Source organism: Eriocheir sinensis, chromosome 47 (assembly GCF_024679095.1).
Source record: "Eriocheir sinensis breed Jianghai 21 chromosome 47, ASM2467909v1, whole genome shotgun sequence".
NCBI classification, from domain to species: domain Eukaryota; kingdom Metazoa; phylum Arthropoda; class Malacostraca; order Decapoda; family Varunidae; genus Eriocheir; species Eriocheir sinensis.
The window spans coordinates 7369419-7388889 of record NC_066555.1 but is presented as its reverse complement, the minus strand read 5'-3'; the positions used below and the strand labels follow the sequence as shown (position 1 = coordinate 7388889).

At 40.1% G+C, this 19471-nt stretch overlaps 1 protein-coding gene and 1 long non-coding RNA gene across 4 annotated transcripts; one reads left to right on the top strand and one right to left on the bottom strand.

Annotated features, from left to right (window-relative positions):
* Positions 1-724: 724 nt before the first annotated feature.
* LOC126981344 (Bardet-Biedl syndrome 7 protein homolog) lies at positions 725-16241 on the bottom strand. 3 transcript variants are annotated; one of them, XM_050832356.1, is made up of 18 exons: positions 15989-16241; positions 15431-15657; positions 13454-13560; positions 12043-12166; positions 11673-11787; positions 11330-11459; positions 8970-9166; positions 8534-8744; positions 8095-8179; positions 7536-7641; positions 5924-6041; positions 5476-5628; positions 4972-5109; positions 4094-4306; positions 2360-2464; positions 2154-2255; positions 1622-1769; positions 725-1459 (listed from the first exon to the last, which is right to left on the bottom strand). In XM_050832356.1, the coding sequence occupies exons 3-18, from the start codon at positions 13553-13555 to the stop codon at positions 1317-1319; spliced, it is 2190 nt and encodes a 729-aa protein (XP_050688313.1). In that variant the 5' UTR covers positions 13556-13560; positions 15431-15657; positions 15989-16241; the 3' UTR covers positions 725-1316. The 3 variants fall into 3 exon arrangements, with proteins under 3 accessions (XP_050688313.1, XP_050688314.1, XP_050688312.1); XM_050832357.1 differs by lacking the exon at positions 15431-15657 and adding an exon at positions 15076-15171; XM_050832355.1 differs by lacking the exon at positions 15431-15657.
* On the top strand, positions 2473-3441 carry LOC126981346 (uncharacterized). The gene is made up of 3 exons (XR_007733905.1): positions 2473-3120; positions 3157-3300; positions 3337-3441. It is a non-coding gene; the product is annotated as an uncharacterized LOC126981346 (long non-coding RNA).
* Positions 16242-19471: the final 3230 nt, after the last annotated feature.

Here is a 19471-nt window from a genome sequence, read left to right as displayed (position 1 = left end):
ATTGATAAAATACCATACAAGGACACGAAAGACAAGCTTGTATCACACAGCATAGTCTGCTCGTACTTAAACAAACAATGGCCTTCTCATATCTATAATTTATCTCATTTCGGGTACACAAAGACATCTGGCTCTATGGGTGCATATGGTTTATTTATTTATTCCATGTAGATCACATAAATAATATTTAAAATAGCATGAAATATTGCTGAATGTGCTGCTAGGCTATTTATTTTTATTTTAGGTACTTAAAAGGCCATTGTTTGTTCGAGTATGACCGGGCTATGCAGTTTGATAAGAGCTTATCTTATGTTTGCTTATATGGTATATTATCGATGCAAATCAGCATGTTTGGGATTTATATAAGAGAGTGCGAGGGTTTTTTGTATACACAAATATTCAAATATTGAAATAATAGCTTGAACATTTATCACAAAAGATTATTTTCACTCAATCAAGTATCAATGTGCATGTGCCATATCTATGCTCACGAGTAGATGGATGGAATGAAACTGACTATATTAGCTCATTTTCAGTAGGCAATCCTTGTGCTACACTTTGATTCCTTTTTTCTAATCTTGGCTTCACATACATGAGGCAGACTTTCAAATGTGTAAGCCCTTATCAATCTGCTTTACTCTAGGACATGTTTGCCAATTTGTACACACCATTCCAATAAATACTGAAAAAAAGCTGTAGTGGAAATATTAACTAAAGTAAAAAATGTTGTTTATCAATCTTTATTACCCCAGTGACTATTTATTTATTATTTTTTCTTATGAGTAAAAATTGAGTGGTGGACTACTGATGATTTGACAAACAACCCTAGAAAGAAAAGGTTACGAGGAGACAACTGGAGTTTATAAATGGATGAAGGGGTTTAATAAGGGGAATGTTAATAGGGTTTGTTTTGGTTGTAAAAGAGCCGAGTGGGACACGTAGTAATGGGCTCAAGTTAAATTCAGATTCAACAAAAACATAGGTAAGAACAGTCGTGGATGAGTGGAACAGGCTTGGCAGTCATGTGAGTGCCAATACCATGGTTATATTCAAGAAGAGGTTGGATTAATTCATGGATAGTGAGGTTAGGTTTACAGGAGCTGTCTTGTACAGGCCAACCAGCCTCTTGCAGACTCCTTATGTTCTTATGTTCCTACAACTTACCACCAACACCAGGTTTCTTTAATCATAACTTATTTTCTACTTTGGACGGACATCAATTGAACTTGAACTCTATCACAGTGAGATAATCAGAAGTTGAAATACAACTGAAGTTTTGACTAGAAATTGACTTTATATGAATGTGAGTGCTCCATCTACTGCGCTTGAAAGAAGTCTGTTAGGTGTTGAATGCTCAGGTTACCATAGTTGTCCAGTATTTCCAAAAGCTGCGGAACACGGCTCTTAACGTTGATACCCTTGAATTTGTACTTGTCAATGTATAAGTCTGTAATCATACCTGTAGAAATGAAAGATAAGACAAAATTACATATTAATCTTTCATCTCCATTCTTAAATTTTAAAAAATCCCAGTCATCACTTAACCAATAGTTTAAATTCTGTAAACTAGAAGTGGAATTTAAAACCTTGATAAATTTGAAGAGAAGTTGGACAGGCTTACCGTAGAGGCGCTCCAAGTGACATGGTTGCTTCCGATACTGAGCCTGCAAGTCGTCAGCATTGTCTAGTATGTACTGGTACTCAGGGGAGAGGAAGCTTGTATCAGACTCATGGGAACTTAACTCTCGCAGAGCATCTATTAGTGATACCTGGAAAGAAATCATTTTTTCAAGAGTTTTCAATGAAATAAGCAAATGGATTAATTGAACCTATTTATTTTGGTGCATTTTAAATGATCATGGAGACATTCAGTGTAGGTGCAGGCTGTGGGACTTGTTCAATGGTTTCATTCTCTTAGCTACTCTTTCTTCATTGGTTTCATTCCATCAGCTACTCTCTGACTTCAAAGTTTTCTTCTCTTTCTGTTGTTAGTTTTTTTTTAATAGAGGCCATTTTGAACCCCCTGGCTACAAGAAATGGAATAACTCCTCTTTTAGAAGATAAAGAGTTTACCATTACAGTTTTCCTATGGAATCCCAGGTGAAACGTCTACTCCCTCAGTCACAAGTCAATGGGTCCTTAAAGTGCTGTACCTGTTTTGCCAACATGAGCTGAGCACCAAGCTGTGGGTGCAGGAGCTGCAGGGCGTGCACCACACTCTCCTCACTGACCTCACAAGAGATGTCTAGCTGAACCTTCAAGAGAAAAGTTGTGTTATCCATCATGATAGTGGGGATTTGCACATGACATAGCAGTTATGTTTTCAATTTGCAATGGTAAAACTGTGAAAAGTTCATACTTTTTTACGTGTGGCTTCCTTGGTGAGCACATCTTTGAGAATGGATATAGTTGAGATATTGTCTGACTTGAAGACAGCTTCCTTTGCACTATAGACACAATGCAACTGAAAGAAAATATCATATCATAAGATATCAAACAAGATCAACTTATATCAACATTTTTAACAGAAGCCATCCTTGTGCCCTTGTCCCAGGACAAAGGGAGGATGAACAGCTGGGCGAGCTAGGTGCTGACTGCCCTGGGCCGGGATCAAAATCAGGCCTGTGGATCTGAAGCTGAGGATGCAGACCACCACACCTCTAAATTCAGTGGTGGGCACAGTTCCACTAACCGCTAATTAGCGAACTTTCTCGTTAGCTGATTAGTGTTTTCACTAACTCAGGAAAGTTAGCGGACCAATTAGCTTCTGTTAAATGTAGTTCCTCCTCCGCTAACTTTAAGTCCACTAAAAAAATCATGCAGGTTTGTTCTTGCCCATTGTGGGCAGACACAGCACCAGTTGAGTCACATGGCGCAATAATTCCAGGGCTTCCACTTTTGGGTAAATTACGCCTTAAAGCATAGCAATTGGACAGTTATTAAGGAAACTTTTTGGTATTTTAGGGTAATGCATCTTCCATTTCCAACTCATTGAAAAAAAGTTAGCGGTTAACAGTAAGGGTTAGCTTCCACTAATTTCTTTATCAGTTTAGCGGCTCAGTGTAAGCGAGGCTAACTTTTTAGTTAGTGGATTACCAGTTAGCAAAGTTAACTTTTTAGGTAGTGGATTACCAGTTAGCAAAGTTAACTTTTTAGTTAGTGGATTACCAGTTAGCAAAGTTAACTTTTTAGTTAGTGGATTACCAGTTAGCAAAGTTAACTTTTTAGTTAGTGGATTACCAGTTAGCAAAGTTAACTTTTTAGTTAGTGGATTACCAGTTAGCAAAGTTAACTTTTTAGGTAGTGGATTACCAGTTAGCAAAGTTAACTTTTTAGTTAGTGGATTACCAGTTAGCAAAGTTAACTTTTTAGTTAGTGGATTACCAGTTAGCAAAGTTAACTTTTTAGGTAGTGGATTACCAGTTAGCAAAGTTAACTTTTAGCTGGGGGAATACACCATGGTTGTGTGTGGCTTCACTGATCATCTTCGTCGCACTGGCCCTTGAGCTTGTGGCAGGAGAGAACCCATTACTTTGGGATACAGTTAGCAAAGTTAACTTTTGGTTAGTGGATTACCAGTTAGCAAAGTTAACTTGGTTAGTGGATTACCTGCCACAACAAGGTGGGATTTTTCAGTCACCGCTGAGTGGCCTAAGATTATCCACATGCTGTCCAGAGGACCACCTTATCAACTGGAATCTAGATTCTCTCTCCAAAGAGGATCAAAGATGAGCTCCAGGGGACAGCATGAGCCAAGCAAGATGGCACCACTATAAACACTTGCCTGAGCCATAACAGGATGGAGCTGACCATAAGGCCCCACCAAAAAAAAATGACTAATGTGAGAATTGATTTACGACAGTTTACTTTCCTCAGGTATCCATTTACTGACCAGCCCAAAAGGGAGGATGAACAGCTGGGTGAGTTCCAAGCTGACTGCCTGGGTTGGGACTTGAAGGCTCACAAATTCGTATATAACTTCAGGTTTAATGACTTTCAAACAGCATGACTCATAAGATGACTAAGGGTGAGATAAAATCATATTCATGAAATAAAAAGAAAATGGTTAACTCTATTAAAAACTGCTTAGTACCTGAGTCTCAAGGAAGGTGGAGACAAAGGTGAACTCAGCCTGCTCCCCAGCAGGTGTCCTCTCCGGCAGCTCAGGCAGACAAAACACCACCCAGGAATGCATTTCAGGCAAGGTGAACTGTCCCCTGAGGGTCAGCACATTGTAGGGACGGTTGGGGTCAAAGGAATGGGTACGGGAGTGGAGGGACAAAGGCTTGATGCGGTACTGCCGAACCTGAAGGTAAAGTTACATTGATGTAGACTTTTTGTAAGTATTATTAGTTTTGTAATTACTATCATATGTATATACTGACCCTGAAAAGCACTAAATCTTGCTGTCCATGGAGTCTCAATTGATGCCGTATTGCCTACTGATGACTACTTTTTTCTTATTTTATTCATTTATTAATTCTATTTTATTTATTTATTTATTTATTTTTGTGAATGGCATGGTGTCATGCTAAGTTTGGATCTACAAAAGGTGACACATTGCCAATTTATGAATAATTTGTGTGACTTTCTGACCATTTTTTATAATGAAGAAATTGTTTACAATCAATATTTGTTGCAGTGACAACTTATACACAATTCTGACTTAAAGAATGCCAGTTCTTATTTCTTCTGTTCACAAATTCAGTCCTTCTGTGCTCCAGTCCACTTCACAGTGAAAGTGAAAATAATATACCTTCATATCAGCAATCTGGGACTCTTCTTTTATTTACACATGATTATGGTCAGGAGAGTCGGCATAAGTATACAAATTCAAATAAAAGAACCTTATCTTTATAATACTCAGGAACTGCAGTTCATAACATTTGCTATTGAACAATCTCAAAGGAAAATTACCTATATAAGCATGTGCAACCACATGGAAAACTTTGGTAAGGAATATATACATACCTGGCAACACTTAGGCTGAAGTCTGGGGGTGATGTAGGCCTGCAGCGTGCCATACTGCCCTTCAATGGTCCTTATTCGTACCTCCAAGCGAGTTGTATTGGCCTGACACCGATATGTTGCAAGCAAGAAGTTTCCACTCTGTGCATCACAAAGATGATGTTAGCTAAAACTTTATCTTTATATATCATTTGAAGACCAAAATTAATATAAACTCGTAACAAAGGCATCACTCATCAAATACTACACCATATTCCATCATATAGTCAACAATAATCTACATATCTGCTTTGCAGTTTTATGTACAAAACTTTTTAGTTTCTTTAAAATGTCTCCAACTTTTGAAACAAAAAATCCTTTGGAAAACATTCACCACATACATATACATGTATAGAAAATAGTAAGAATTGTATATCTGACAGTGCTTTCAGGGGTGTGAATGACTGGTCCACTCCTATTCAGATTATTGGGCTTTTATTATATATGATTAATAATAATAAAACTCACATCAGTGTCACAGGTACTGTAGCTGACAACGGCAGAGTTCTTCTCCACATCCAGAAGGTCAATAGGCACATCACTCTGCAGCAGCACATTGTCTATTGCCGTCTGAACCTCCAAGCCCAAGAGGTAGGAGGCATCACTACGATTCAAGGTCATCTGAAAAGTTCATATAGCAACGTTAAATCTTGTTTTAAAAAACATGATGGAAAGTTTTTGAAGACCAGGAGTTTCTTTCCTGACAAATTTAAATAGTCTTTTGGCAAGTCATTTTCACTTTTTAGAATTTATTCTTGCAGAGGGGGTCAGGGGCCTTGGCATTATTCTGCAACACTACATCATTCAGGACAATTTTGAACTGACAAGGTGACCAGTGGAGAGAAAATAAATGGAAACTTATATGTAAGATACTGAGCTACAGCACTGACAGGCAGAAATGGTTACCAGATTATACCTTGTCATTAATGGAAAAGAAAGGCACTGCAGAAATGCCAGGAAATGCACTCTGGGTGGCTGCTTGGTACTGGTCACGCTCACGCAACACTCTCGTCTGCAGATCATCTATCTCAGTCCTGGAGGATGGAGACGACAAATAATTTGTTATATGCATTTATAAGAACATAGGAGTCTGAAAGAGGCTGGTAGGCCTGTACAAGGCAGCTCCTGTGAAACTAAGATCCTGTGAATCTAACCCCACCTAATATCACTGTCCATGAATTTAGCTAATCTATTTTTAAATGTGACAATTGTATTGGCACTCACCACATGACTGCTCAGCCTGTTCCACTCATCTACCACTCTGTTAGTAAACCAATTTTTGCCTATGTCCCTGTTGAATCTGAATTTATCCAGTTTAAACCCATTACTATATATGTTTCCTACCTGGTTCTCTTACCATCAGAACCTTATTAATATCCCCCTTATTAAAGCCCTGCATCCATTTATAAACCTCTATCAAGTCACCACGCACCCTTCGCCTTTCTAGAGAATGCAAGTTTAATTGTTTTAGTCTTTCCTTGTATGGCAAGTTTCTTAACCCCTGAATCATCTTAGTCATTCTTCTCTGTACCGATTCTAACATTTTGATATCCATCCTATAGTAAGGTGACCAGAACTGAACCACATAATCAAGATGAGGTCTAACTAATGCTAATATAGTTTGAGGAAGACTTTGGCACTTCTGTTGTTTACGCTCCTTGAAGTGAATCCCAGTACGTACCCTGTTTGCTCGATTTCTAGCTTGAATGCATTGTGCCCTTGGACGGAGATTCGCTTATTTGGCATTTTATGAAAAATCTGTATACACCATGGTGTTCAAGAGGCTTTTCTTTATAAGATGGAATGGTTTATTTTAGTCCTCATTTCATACCCGCTGCAAATGGCAGTTACATGTAAAATGTGTTATAAACATTACAGAGTGATTCTTTAACTTCAACTAGTCACTATTTATTTAGTTTTTGTTTTACTGAGTTTTCACCAACATGTTCGAGTTTTGTAATCACTGCTACATCTAACGGTGTTAACCAAAATGCCCTATCTAGTGCATGAGGTGAGTTATAGCAAATAATATAGAAGCATGTCTGTGATGTCACTCCTTCTGACCAAGCGATCTCGCGTGAGAAAAGTTAGCTGTCAACTCTCCTCGCTTCCTCGCCTGTCATCTCGCTTTCTCACCATTACTTGCTCGGTGCCAGTGTGGCCACCTCGTTTGCTTATAATGTATTAAAGTTCCTCACTCTCTCTCGCTCCCAGCGTGACCACGGCTTTAGAGTAGCAATTCATTGGTGTCCCCAAATGTGAATTCACCAAATCCGTACATGCCAAATGCAAGACTTTACTGTAGATAAAATGAAACAAACAAATACTTTTTTATCTATTGAAGTTGCCATCTCTAAACATGGGCTGCTTCAAAACTCAAGGAATAACTCTTAAGAAAACTAATTACATGCTCTACATGACCGCTGCATTCAATGGGTTGTGAAGTGTGCAACAAGCAATATTTGTGCAGATAAAAATCATGTGAAAAATTAATATGTGCTTCACACTAAATGAGGCAGACAAGGTACCTCAGTTTCTGTATCTTGAGTTTTGAGTCCTGAGATATCTGCACAACCCCAGACTCTGAGGTCATGTGGCGGTCCATAGGCTCCGTGGTGGCTCCAAAAATCCAACCTGTGCACCAGTGTTGGAGAACAAAATTCTAGTAGTGGTTACCTTAGTGACTACACTTTAAAGTTAATGTATTTTTCAATGAGAGTGAAAGGCTCTTAACCCGGTAGCTGCGGGGGTCATGTTTCTTAGGTTAGGTTAGGTTAGGTTAAAGGCCCCTCTAAGTAAAATAATGAGAAAGAATCATCACTCACGCAAACCATTTCATAATAAATATCAACGCATGTGTGATCAGTTTATGCATCATCTATTTTGGGAGGTTTATATCATGGCAGAAATTTGGCCCGTCGCTGGTACATGGTAAAGCCACAAATTTGGCCCGTTGCTGCTACCGGGTTAACAATGTCAGGATGAAGATATGAGGTTGTTGATGAATTTACTTAAAAAATAAAAATGAACAAGTATGTAAAGTAAAATGATGCAACCTATTTAAAAGAACCTGATAAACCAACTCACCTGTATAAGTTGATGCAACAATTTCATCGTATCCAGTATTTCCTACAACTGCTCCCTGCACTGATGTAACACTTTCATTACATGCCTGAAAAAAAATGACAAGGAAGTGAAAAGAATGAGTGATGAAACGCAAACACGTGAACGAACAAAGGAAAACCATACACTCACTTAAACATGCATACCCGCAGGACCTTCAAGCATCGTTCCGGAGTGATGGCACGGGAATGCTTCAGTGCCAAGGGGCGTGGTGGCCTACATTTTTTTAAGTAAGGTGACAAAATGAACATAAACAAATACATTGAGACGCTTGAACACCATTTGATGCCACACATGGAGATGACAGGCTGCACATTTGTGGTAGTTTGTCTCCCCTAACCCCCGCAAATGTGTGGGATCACGTACTAAAAATTTCTACATATGATTTTCATTGTTTACTTACCATAGAAAACCTCATCGTTGGCTCCGATTCATCCCCATCCTCATAAGAGTATACTTCTAATGACCCATCATCTCTCCCCACAATGAGGTCCCGAATGCCATCTCCAGTCATGTCGTGATGATCCATGCTGGTCACACCTCCACGCCGGGATGTGCCGTTGCCACCTGCTCCGCCACCACCTTCACACACCCACCGATGAATGGCTGACCCTCTGAAACAATACAGTAAGTCGTCACATAATGTCATCGGCAGGTTCTCGAAAACTACAACTTAATGCAAAATGACACCGGCGTGAGGTGCATCACCATATGGCTGTACAGGCGAGCCATGACCCACCTCGTGTGTCACCGTAGTGAAGGGGTGAATGGCTGATCTACAACACAATTTATAATGGTTATCAGTGATGGTGGGGAGACCTATTTTAGACTGTCCTCACCTGCCAAGCTGCACAAGGCCAATCTTCCCATCTGAAGTGCCATAGAGGAGTTGGTCACCGTTCTCCCCGCCATCATTATAGAAGAGCTGGAGGGAGGTTGGAGGTGCTGGCAGTTCCACCGAGTACAAAACATCAGAGTCTCGCATCACCCTCAGCAAACGGTCCTCACACGCCAGCACCGGCACAAGTGTTTTCATCTGTGTGTTGTGATAAGGATGTTTCAGGGTACAAAATTGTTCACTAAGAAAGCAGTATTTCAGTTGTGTTGATAAAGTATGCAGCCGTCCCTCAAATAGTACGGTTTCCAATAGTTCGGTTTCAGTTTTATGTGGATTTTCTAAGAACATTTTTAAGGATTTTTAAATATCCCAATGAGCAGGAAATTTAAATATCCTAAAACATCTTCCATGACAATCTGTATAAAACCGAAACCAAACTATTGGAAACCGTACTATTTGAGGGATGGCAGTATACTATATTTATCATATCTTAAATCATCACACATACACCTGTCCCCCTGTATTAATGTGCACATTTGCGTATTTCCCCCCAAAAGCACAAAGGCGACTGCAGAGGAATTTTTCCGGCGCCACTCCAGCGCACCCACAGATGATTCAGGCTTCACAAAGGAAAGGGCAATCTATACATGCATAAAGCAGCATGAAGTATCACGAATAGCATCATTCATCAGCTATACTTACTAGACTGTGATTTACATAAACTTCTTACAAATATATAGTCATTGATATCTCACTTAGTAACTGTTGGGTCCTCAGCACAAAGTCTTTGCCATTTTCTTTTCCAACTTCAGGTGCTTAAACATATCACACCATGCAAATTATTTACTAATGAATGCTTCTTTCCATGAAAATCAGGAGATAAATACCTCAGTTTACAAGTTTACGAGTTTGCCCTCAGAGAGCATGCTGAGATACTCTGTTGTCAACTGAGACAAAGTGAGGACATGAAAGGGTCTATGATAGGTTTGCAGCACCTCCTTCCCCCATATATACCTCACCAGTAGTGGCTTACACCCATTGTATAATTGCCCACTCTCATTTTTGGTTTCTCCTATTCTTGTTAAAGGAGCAATGCATTGCAAGCTTTTTTTAACTTTTTGTTTCACTTCAAGAGCGGACTCCTTTGATGAAAAGATATATATACATATTTAAACCATTTACATGCCATCTTGCTGGTACGGTGGCGATCCATAGACAGCCGGTGCCAACCCTACTCCCTCCTTGCCTGCCCTTCCCCACATTCCTCAGGTGCCTCTTTGGGCCCCCTGCTTGCCATAGATGTATCCTGGCTAGCCTCTCCCCACACTCTACAGTACAGATGACAGTACCACATTTTTGCCACAATTTCTAGTGATTTTATAAATAAACCATGTGGTGTCACTGCATGCACAACATGTAAGAGATGAATCCTTGTGAACAAAACTATGAAACTGTAATTGTGATCATAAGCCTAAGTTACTGCTGACTATTAGCATAAGTGTCTTCAGCTCTACTGTGCATACAATGTGTAACAATTCAAACCAAAATATTAGGAGAACTAAACTGCAGCATTATTTTGGCATGGCCAAAGTGAGTGATAAGATGTGACAGTTTTATCAAATCTTTCATTGTCTATGTGTAAGGTGAGACTGCATTTCCTACATTAATATGTACTGTGTGTGTGAGGCATCAGCCATCATAAAAATATACCTTTTGATTGCATAACAAAAAACAGCTCCATTGAATTACAGAAAACTTCACATCTTGACATAATGGATGTCTCATATTGTGCCTGAAACAAGCCTGATCTATTTTACCTGTTCAGTAAAGAGGGTTGCCTTTAAGTATTCACACTGGGAAGGTAAGTCTGGTGTTAATGCAGGTTTATGTTTTCAAAAGGTTAAATGAATACACAATACATATATAAATCAATGTCCACGCTAACATTTTTCTGATAAAACAATGGATATTGTACATCGTAGAAAATCTGATAAACAGCACCTACATTTATTTCTGTGATGTAAAAACAATAAAATATGATAAGGCAACTTATTATTTAACAGTTTAGTTTATCTTCATGCCTCTGCTGATATTCATAAGTATGAAATAAAAAGTTCCATAAAACTATTCTAGAAAGCAAGAATGTAATTCCCTGTCATGCCATTGAATCTTCAGCCTTACTTCATAAACATCTCAAAGTAACTATTATAAAGTGTATCACTAATATGTACAGATATACAGACTGGACCACAGCCATTAATGAAGAGCTTTAGGGCACTGATTTGGAGGACGTGAGTCTTTCTCAGAAAACTGAAGGAAAATAACGCTGGATAAGTTTTATGAAATAAGGTAATCAGTTACCTTTTCAGCAGGCAGTGCAATAAGGTCATTTATCTTGTCTGCAGCCAAGAAGTAATTTACATCTTGGCAGTCGTGGTAGTGATTGTAGACATAGTCCCCACACACCAACAAGTCACTCCCACTGATATGCCTGGAAAGATTTTACAACCACATTTCACAAGTTATGACAAAACACTATTATTAATGATAATTATAAGTGCAATATCTCTTCTGTGTCATAAATTTCCACATTTTATCATCTAACAAATCACAGATTTTTTCAGTCTAAGTGATCTTTTATCTTATGATGTACGATTCATATATATCACTTTGCAAACAATATACTCAAACTATACTGACTTACATTGATTTGATTTCCTCCATTAAATTTGTGTCAAAACCTAAAAACTGCTTTCCCTTTTTTGTGTAGCCTCGAACCTCATTGCCACTTGAGACAAAAATTTTGTCCTTTACTGTTCCTGAGGAGATAACAATGCCATGTGGTACTATTAAAAACATGGTAAGTACAAAAAAGATTTCATAAGGATGGGTTTTGCACAGGTTTTAACTTTTCATTTTCATTGAAAAATCTTACAATTTTCTCAGGAAACATCAGATTATTAAAATCTGTACCCCAGAATGAATACAATGATTGCTAAATGAAAAATAATCAACATTTTATTACAAGGTATGAGAACAAGGTTAACTAATTCATATTGCATTCTTTTTATTACCAAGTGCTCCTCCCAGTTCAAGACGAGTGATGCTTTTGGCAGCCTGCGTCTGAAAGCCAAACTGCACCTCCCCTCGCTTCATGGAGAAGAGCTGGATCATGCCATCATGGTCCCCAACCACCACCTGTAAGGGGCTTTTTGTAGGAATCATACCCAAAAAGGTGAATTAGAAAACAACTTAAAGCAGACTTCTTCCTGGTCCAAGGTCCAAAGTGATATAAGGATGAGGCCTGTTCATGTTTGACCTGTTAACTGTGCTGTTCTAGAGGCTTGCGAACCTTGCCCATCTATACCTCATGGCATTCTAGGTAACACTAATAAAGCAATCCCCTTCTTTACTCTCCTCTAATACTTTCCATGCTCTCCTGCACAAAGTACACACTTTTCCATGCACTCCACTAAAACCCATACATCCCCCCACCACACTCCTCTATCACTGACCTTCAAGTGGGTCACTGTAACAGCCAATACATTCAGCCTTCCTCTTTCAAAAAAATTTCATCATCTCTCTCCTCCCATAATCACCCAGCATTCCATTCATATACAAAGAAGCTTCCCTAACTGAAATAGTGTTCAAAAGAACTTGCATCAGTAGCCATACTGGCCATTGTTTATCAGATTTCATTTGACGGGACTAGGCCACCCCTGTGGGCAGCAAGAAACTGGAGGCCCTTATGGTCTGGGCTGGACCGCCTCCTCAGCCACTCCTAGCTATTACCTGGTTATGAAAAAAACTAAACTTTGCTGATTATTAACAGATCTTCATGACTTTATAATGAGTTATATATACTAATAAATACATTACCAGCCAAGATTCTTAAGATTTGCAATATAAATCATTATAAAAATCTCAAAAAAATATTTTTGCAGAAAAAACAAAATAAGCAATAATTTTTTGTTATGTGTGACAAATAGGTGAAAATCATACCAGATAAACATCAGACAATTTATGAAAGATTCCTTTTTTGTAGATCTTTTTCATTTCCTTATACTGTAGTGAAATTATTTTTTCTTTGATGTTCTCATTTAGACAGTAATGCAAACGTTTCTGTGACAGAAAAATCTATTAAAAGGAAGATAACTTTTTTTTCCTGTTTCAGTTGAGCCAAGTCTCATTAGAATCAGCAAAATGACTACAGAATATTATTAAAAAAAAAACATGTCACAAAGCTCACTGTAAGATTCTGACTGATATTTTTTACTTCTGAGTTTTTTGCATAAACCAACAAAATTATACAGAAGCAGAGAAAATTATTCATTAAAATTTCATGAAAAGCTTAATACATGTACTTAAGTATCTGTAAAAGGAAAGGAATTAATACAGAATGTATGTTTTCTTCAAGATATTTTACCCTGAAAAAGATTAAACAGGAAACATGTGCTTTTGAATCTCAAGTAAGGACCTGTGTACCTTCTGTTGGGCTTTTGTAGTTCCTGATGGCAAGACCTTGAGGCAGCGAGGAGAAGTGAGGCCCACTTGCATGTAATCTACTCTTGACAAGTTCAGTTCCATGTTTTCTGAAAAATATGTTTACTATTAATTTCTGAAATACATTTTTACTATTGAATGTAATGTTGCCACAAAACATACTGAGTAAACTACACACAGAGCACTCAAGTAAAGAGACCTTGCTCAGATGGAAAGACAGAACATCACAAGCTTGATTTGTTCCTCAGAAATACAGAACACACATGGAAACCTGAATGCACACACACACACACACACACACACACACACACACACACACACACACACACATACACACACACACACTAGCTAGGTATAGTGATTTGCAAGCCTTTTCAGCACCATAAGCTGGTCAGAAATTAAAGAACTAAAAAGTACAACAAAAATATGACTAGTACTTCCTTAACCCGGTGGTGGCTGCGAGGATCATGTTTCTTAAAGTTCCCTCTAAGCGAGAAAAATGAGAAAAAATCATCTCTCACACAAACCATTTCATAATATTTATCAAAGCATTTGTGATCAGTTTATGTATCATCTATTTTGGGGGGTTTATATCATGGTACAAACTTGGCCCGTCGCTGCTACACGGTAAAGCCACAAATCTGATCCATTGCTTCTACCGGGTTAAAACTTTGGGCCGTATTACAAGTCAAACCTGAGAAGTTTTGGGTCCCTACAAAGGTCGGTTTAGGGGCCATATTACAAGTCCGATCCGAGAAGTATTGGGTCCCTACAGAGTTCGGGATGAATAATTCTGTAGGGACCCAAAACTTCTTGGATTGGACTTGTAATACATACAACCCTTATAATGAAGGTATAGTAAAGTGGGTACCATATTATCTGATATAATTAATGAAAAGAAGGAAAAAAGAAGAAAAAACACAAGATGTCTGGAAGCAAAGAAGAAGAAAGATAAAGCATGGAGAAACTTGAAAACAGAGAACGAATGCCATAAACAGAGAAAGCTGTAGACAAGCTAGAAATGATTACACCAAAGTGAAGAGAAAATATGAAAAAAAATATGAAAAGAATATAATAGAAAAATGTAAAGGAGATCCAAAACTTTTTATAGACATATAAATAAGAAATTAGTGAAACGAAGCTGTAAATACGATCAAAGTGGGCGACCAAGTCTTTGAGGATGTAAAGGAAATCTGTGAAATATGAAATGAAAACTTTCAGAAGGTATTTACCCAAGAGACAGAATTTAATGAGGGATGAGGAGAGATGTATGGAAAACATAAAAGTGGATAGAGAAGAGATACTGGGGCTATCAAAATCACTATAGATGGTAAGAAGGCAATGGGTCCAGATGAAATATCAGGTCAAAGTACGGACAATTTACGGTTTCACCCAACCAACGATTTTCTCACGTGGTTCATGTTTTTCTGGTGATAAATGTACTGAATTGCACGATTTTGTACCTCATTTCCGTCGCAAATGTCTACTTATCGAGTAAATTGACCCAAAGTACTAAAAGAGTGCAGTGAACAGTTAATAGAACCAATTCAAGACTCTCCAAGACAAGAGGAGGGTTTCAGAACACCTCGCCTCCCGAAATTGACCTCTCTTTTTGGACACTCCTTTGACCTCTATTCAGGAGCAGTGAGTAGTGGGTTTTTTTTTATATTTTTCTTTGCGCCCAAGAGCTGTATCCTTAGCTGTGAAAAAAGAAAATTCAGGACATTATAAATTGTTCAGTCAAGACCAGGGAAGTCCCAGAGCAATGGAAAAGGGCACATGTGTTCCCATTACACAAAAGCGGAAATAAACAAGAACCTCTGAACTAATGACTGATTTCCCTAACAAGCATTATGTGCAAGCTGCATGAGAAGACAATTAAAAGACAGTGGGTAGACCATCTAGAAAGATAGAAGATAAAAAAGGAAAGTCAATTTTTTCTTTTTTTCTTTTTTTTACGTCTTGGCCTATTGCGCCGGTAGGCTTCTTCCCGGTGGATCCTAATGGTCGGTCCAAAGCTTCTTCCTGGAGGGTCCTGATGGTCGGCCCAGCCCGTTCTGGTGCAGGCGAGTGTTTATTGTGGCACCATCTTGCATTGGCTCATGCTGTCCTCCCGGGGCTTATCTTTAATCTTAGAATCTAGAGTCCGTGTTGATAGGCGGTCTTGTTATTTGTTCAGCCACTGCCTACCCAGATTTGGATTCAGACAAGGTAAATTTTGTCATAAATCAAATATTGCTTACCTATTGATGGCACAAGAGGCATGGGAGCTATATAGTATTGCTCATAAGGATTGTCTCTTCTCAAATTGTCTATGAACATGCCAGTCGTATTTGTTTTTAAATGCATTAACACTTTCACTACCCACAACCTCCTCCGGCAAACTGTTCCACCGATTCACCACTCTCATGTTTCTACTCAAGAAACCTACTAGAAAACACAACTAATATAAAGTACTTAACGAGACTGGCGCACTCACCCTCTCCCATGCACACCGCCCCGCCGTGTTAACATTACCTGGCTGTGTACAGTTGGCTGCACTCTCAAGCTTTAGGCGGTGACAGCAGCACCCCCGGCCCGCTAAGTCCCACCAGCCAGGAGACCAGTTCTTGGCGTCCACACAGCGCGACGCAACACTCGGGGCTCAAGTCTGCTGAACCGCACGCCACACATTCCTCAGCCACGGGGGTCCTGGGGCGGGGGCGGGGCGGGGCAAGTCAGCTGTTTGTGACACCTTGCTCTTGCTCTTGCTGTACAGTTGTGCCTTCGTATCGGCACACCCTGTAAAAAATAAAAACAAAACAAGCAGTATCCATTGCAAATCTTCCAATTCCCTATGTCTTTCACACCACATCTTTTCCAGAAAAATCTTCATGGCTTCTATAATTCTATCATTTGCTTCAGCACTCAGTCCCAGCAGCAGCAGCATCCACTCCCTCATCTTGAACTTGATCCTGATGTTGCTCACCTGGTCACTCACCTGGTTGGCTACCATGTTCCAGTTAGACATACAACTCGAGGGAGATATGCTAATAGTATATTAGGGTAGCCCACAACTTGCTGGCACGCCAGCCACTCAACTATATAGTTATGTCCATAGCAACAAGTGCAAGAGAAGTGGCTGAGTTTTGTGCCATATGCACAAAAGAAAACAGCTGGGAAAAATGTCAGAGTAGAGTTAAATTTCAGTCAATATATTCAAAAAGAGTTTGTCCCAACTGGACATGGAGATGCTTTTTAAAAGATGTGATAGAATCACAGCTAACAGCTGCATCAGACAAAGAGTTCCAGAGATCGATACATCTGATACTGAAAAATCTGCGTCTACATTCCAGTGATGTGTGAGGTTTAGCTAGCTTGAGTCTGTGACCTCTGGTGTGTGTTACTGAAGAGAGGCAAAAAAGATCTTGGGGAGTTATTGAGGATTGATTGTGGAAAATTTTCCAGCATTTGATGAGATCAGCTCTAATTAATCTACCCTGGACGGAATAAAGGTTCAGAGTTTGTAGACGGTCTGCATAGGTAAGATCAGTCATTCCAGTGATTTGTTTGGTCCATCTTCGTTGTGTAGACTCTAGGAGTCTTAGGTCACCCAGGTACCCTGTATTCCATACACTAGAGCCAAATTCCAACAGAGGTCTGACGTGGGTTATAAACAGGGTGATCATAAAGTCCTTGTCTCGACAGAGTCTAGATTTTAGTAAATTGTTTGCCAGGCCCGCTGCTTTCTTTACAGTTATTGATATGTGGGAGTGGAACTTCAGTGAGCTATCAACTGCTATACCCAAGTCTTTATGTGTGGTCTCAATAGAAAGGTCAGTGTTGTCCATGTGGTAATGCTGCAAAGGACCCGCAATGATCCTATCTGTTGAGCCTCTCTGACAACGTAGCACGGCACACTTGTCCAAATTAAAACGCAGACCCCAAGAGTCAGCAACTTTGAACACCATGTCGATGTCGTTTTGACAGATACTAGTGTCTTCGGCTAAAGAGGAACTGTAGTCACTGCGTATTTTGAGATTGATTGATTGATAGTTTATTGTTGCAGGTAAACAACAAGGGAGAAGGGAGGAACATGCCATCCCCACAGCAGGACAAGTGTGGATTATACAACATTAATATGTGTGTATGTAGGTACCATGATTAAAAAGATACAATGGTAGGAAGGAAAGCACAAAGATTTTCATGTCATCAGCGAAGAATTTGCATTTAGACAGAATGTATGATGGCAAGAAGTTAATATACACCAGGAACAAGAGGGGGCCCAGGACTGAGCCCTGGGTCACTCCGCTATCCTTGGAAGAGCTGGTACATCCAGAAACTGAGACTTGCACGGTGCGGCCTAATAGAAAATCTGAGATCCATGACAGCAGGGGGCCATGAACTCCCAGTAGTCTCAGTTTGTCTGTGAGAAGAGTATGGTTGACAACATCGAAGGCTTTACTAAAATCAAAGAGCACAACATCAACTATGTATATATCCTACATTCAGCCATGAAGTGACATCATTATACACAAGTAGCAGCTGGTCGTCTACTGTTTTGCCTTGTCGGAATCCGTCAGTTGAAAAAATACCATTGGAGTCGAGAGAGATGTAGAGTGAGTCTGAGATAAATCGTTCCAGAGTTTTACAGATGTCACAGGTGGCTTGAGATTTCTCCCAGCCAGGCCCTTGTATCGGCAGCTCCTATGAAAGAAAAAACAAAACATACAGAAAATCGGTGTTGCGCTACTCTGGGCAAGATGTCATTGCCTACATCTTGCAAGCCACATGCTCTCTAAGAACTCTTTCACTGCCTCAACCACTCGTCCACTCGTCTCTCCACACAGCCCCAGCAGCAGCACCATCCACTCCGTTCCAGCAGTCCTCCGGCCCAAGCTCTATCCACTATATGTCCACTATTCGCAAGACACCAATGTCACCTACGGAAGAGTGCCTTATATGATCTTGCTGTAATGCGTCTTAGACTAGGGTATAAATACTACTGGGAGGTGAGTTTGTGCCCACTGATCTCTAATAATAATAGAGATAATATAAAAGAGATCAGTGAGCTGGACAGACTAAAGGGACCGAGCTAGCACCACAGAGTTATATACCAAGAGCGCGCTCCCGTGTTGTGGGGTTGGCGGCGGGTGAGGCAAGCTAACTTGGCGCGGCAGCCATCTTGGGGAGCCCACTTTCCCTCACTCTGTGGTGGTGGTTTTGATGGTGGTGGTGATAGTGGTGGTGGTGATGGTGGTGGTGAAGGTGGTGATGATGATGGTGGTGATGGTGGTGGTAAGGTGGTGATGGTGGTGGTAAGGTGGTGATGGTGGTGGTGGTGATGATGATGATGATGATGATGGTGGTGGTGATGGTGATGGTGGTGATGGTGGTGGTGGTGGTGATGATGGTGGTGGTGGTGGTGAAGATGGTGGTGGTGTTGGTGGTGGTGGTGATGATGGTTGTGATGGTGGTGGTGGTGATGGTGGTGGTGATGGTGGTGGTGGTGATGATGATGATGGTGGAAGTGATGGTGGCGGTGGTGATGGTGGTGGTAGTGGTGGTGGTGGTGGTGGTGGTGGTGGTGGTGGTGATGGTGGTGGTGGTGGTGGTGGTGGTCTTGGCGATGGTGGTTTTCATATACAGAGAGAGAGAGAGAGAGAGAGAGAGAGAGAGAGATATGTCACGTCAGTCCGTCTCTCTCTCTCTCTCTCTCTCTCTCTCTCTCTCTCTCTCTCTCTCTCTCTCTCTCTGTATATGATTTAAGTTCCGAATACAACATAGATGGCTACAGACTCTTCAACAAAGATCGTGTAAACCGTAGAGGCGGTGGCGTCGCCCTTTATGTCAAAAGCTATTTGCAACCCACTGACAAAACACCGGAAAACAGTAACGTTGAACATTTGTGCGTGCGAGTAAACATTGCAAAAGTCAACTTAAATATATCTGTCACCTACAGACCTCCCGGGCAATCACTCGATGACGACCTTGAAATGTACAGCGTCTTAAGGCAGTCAC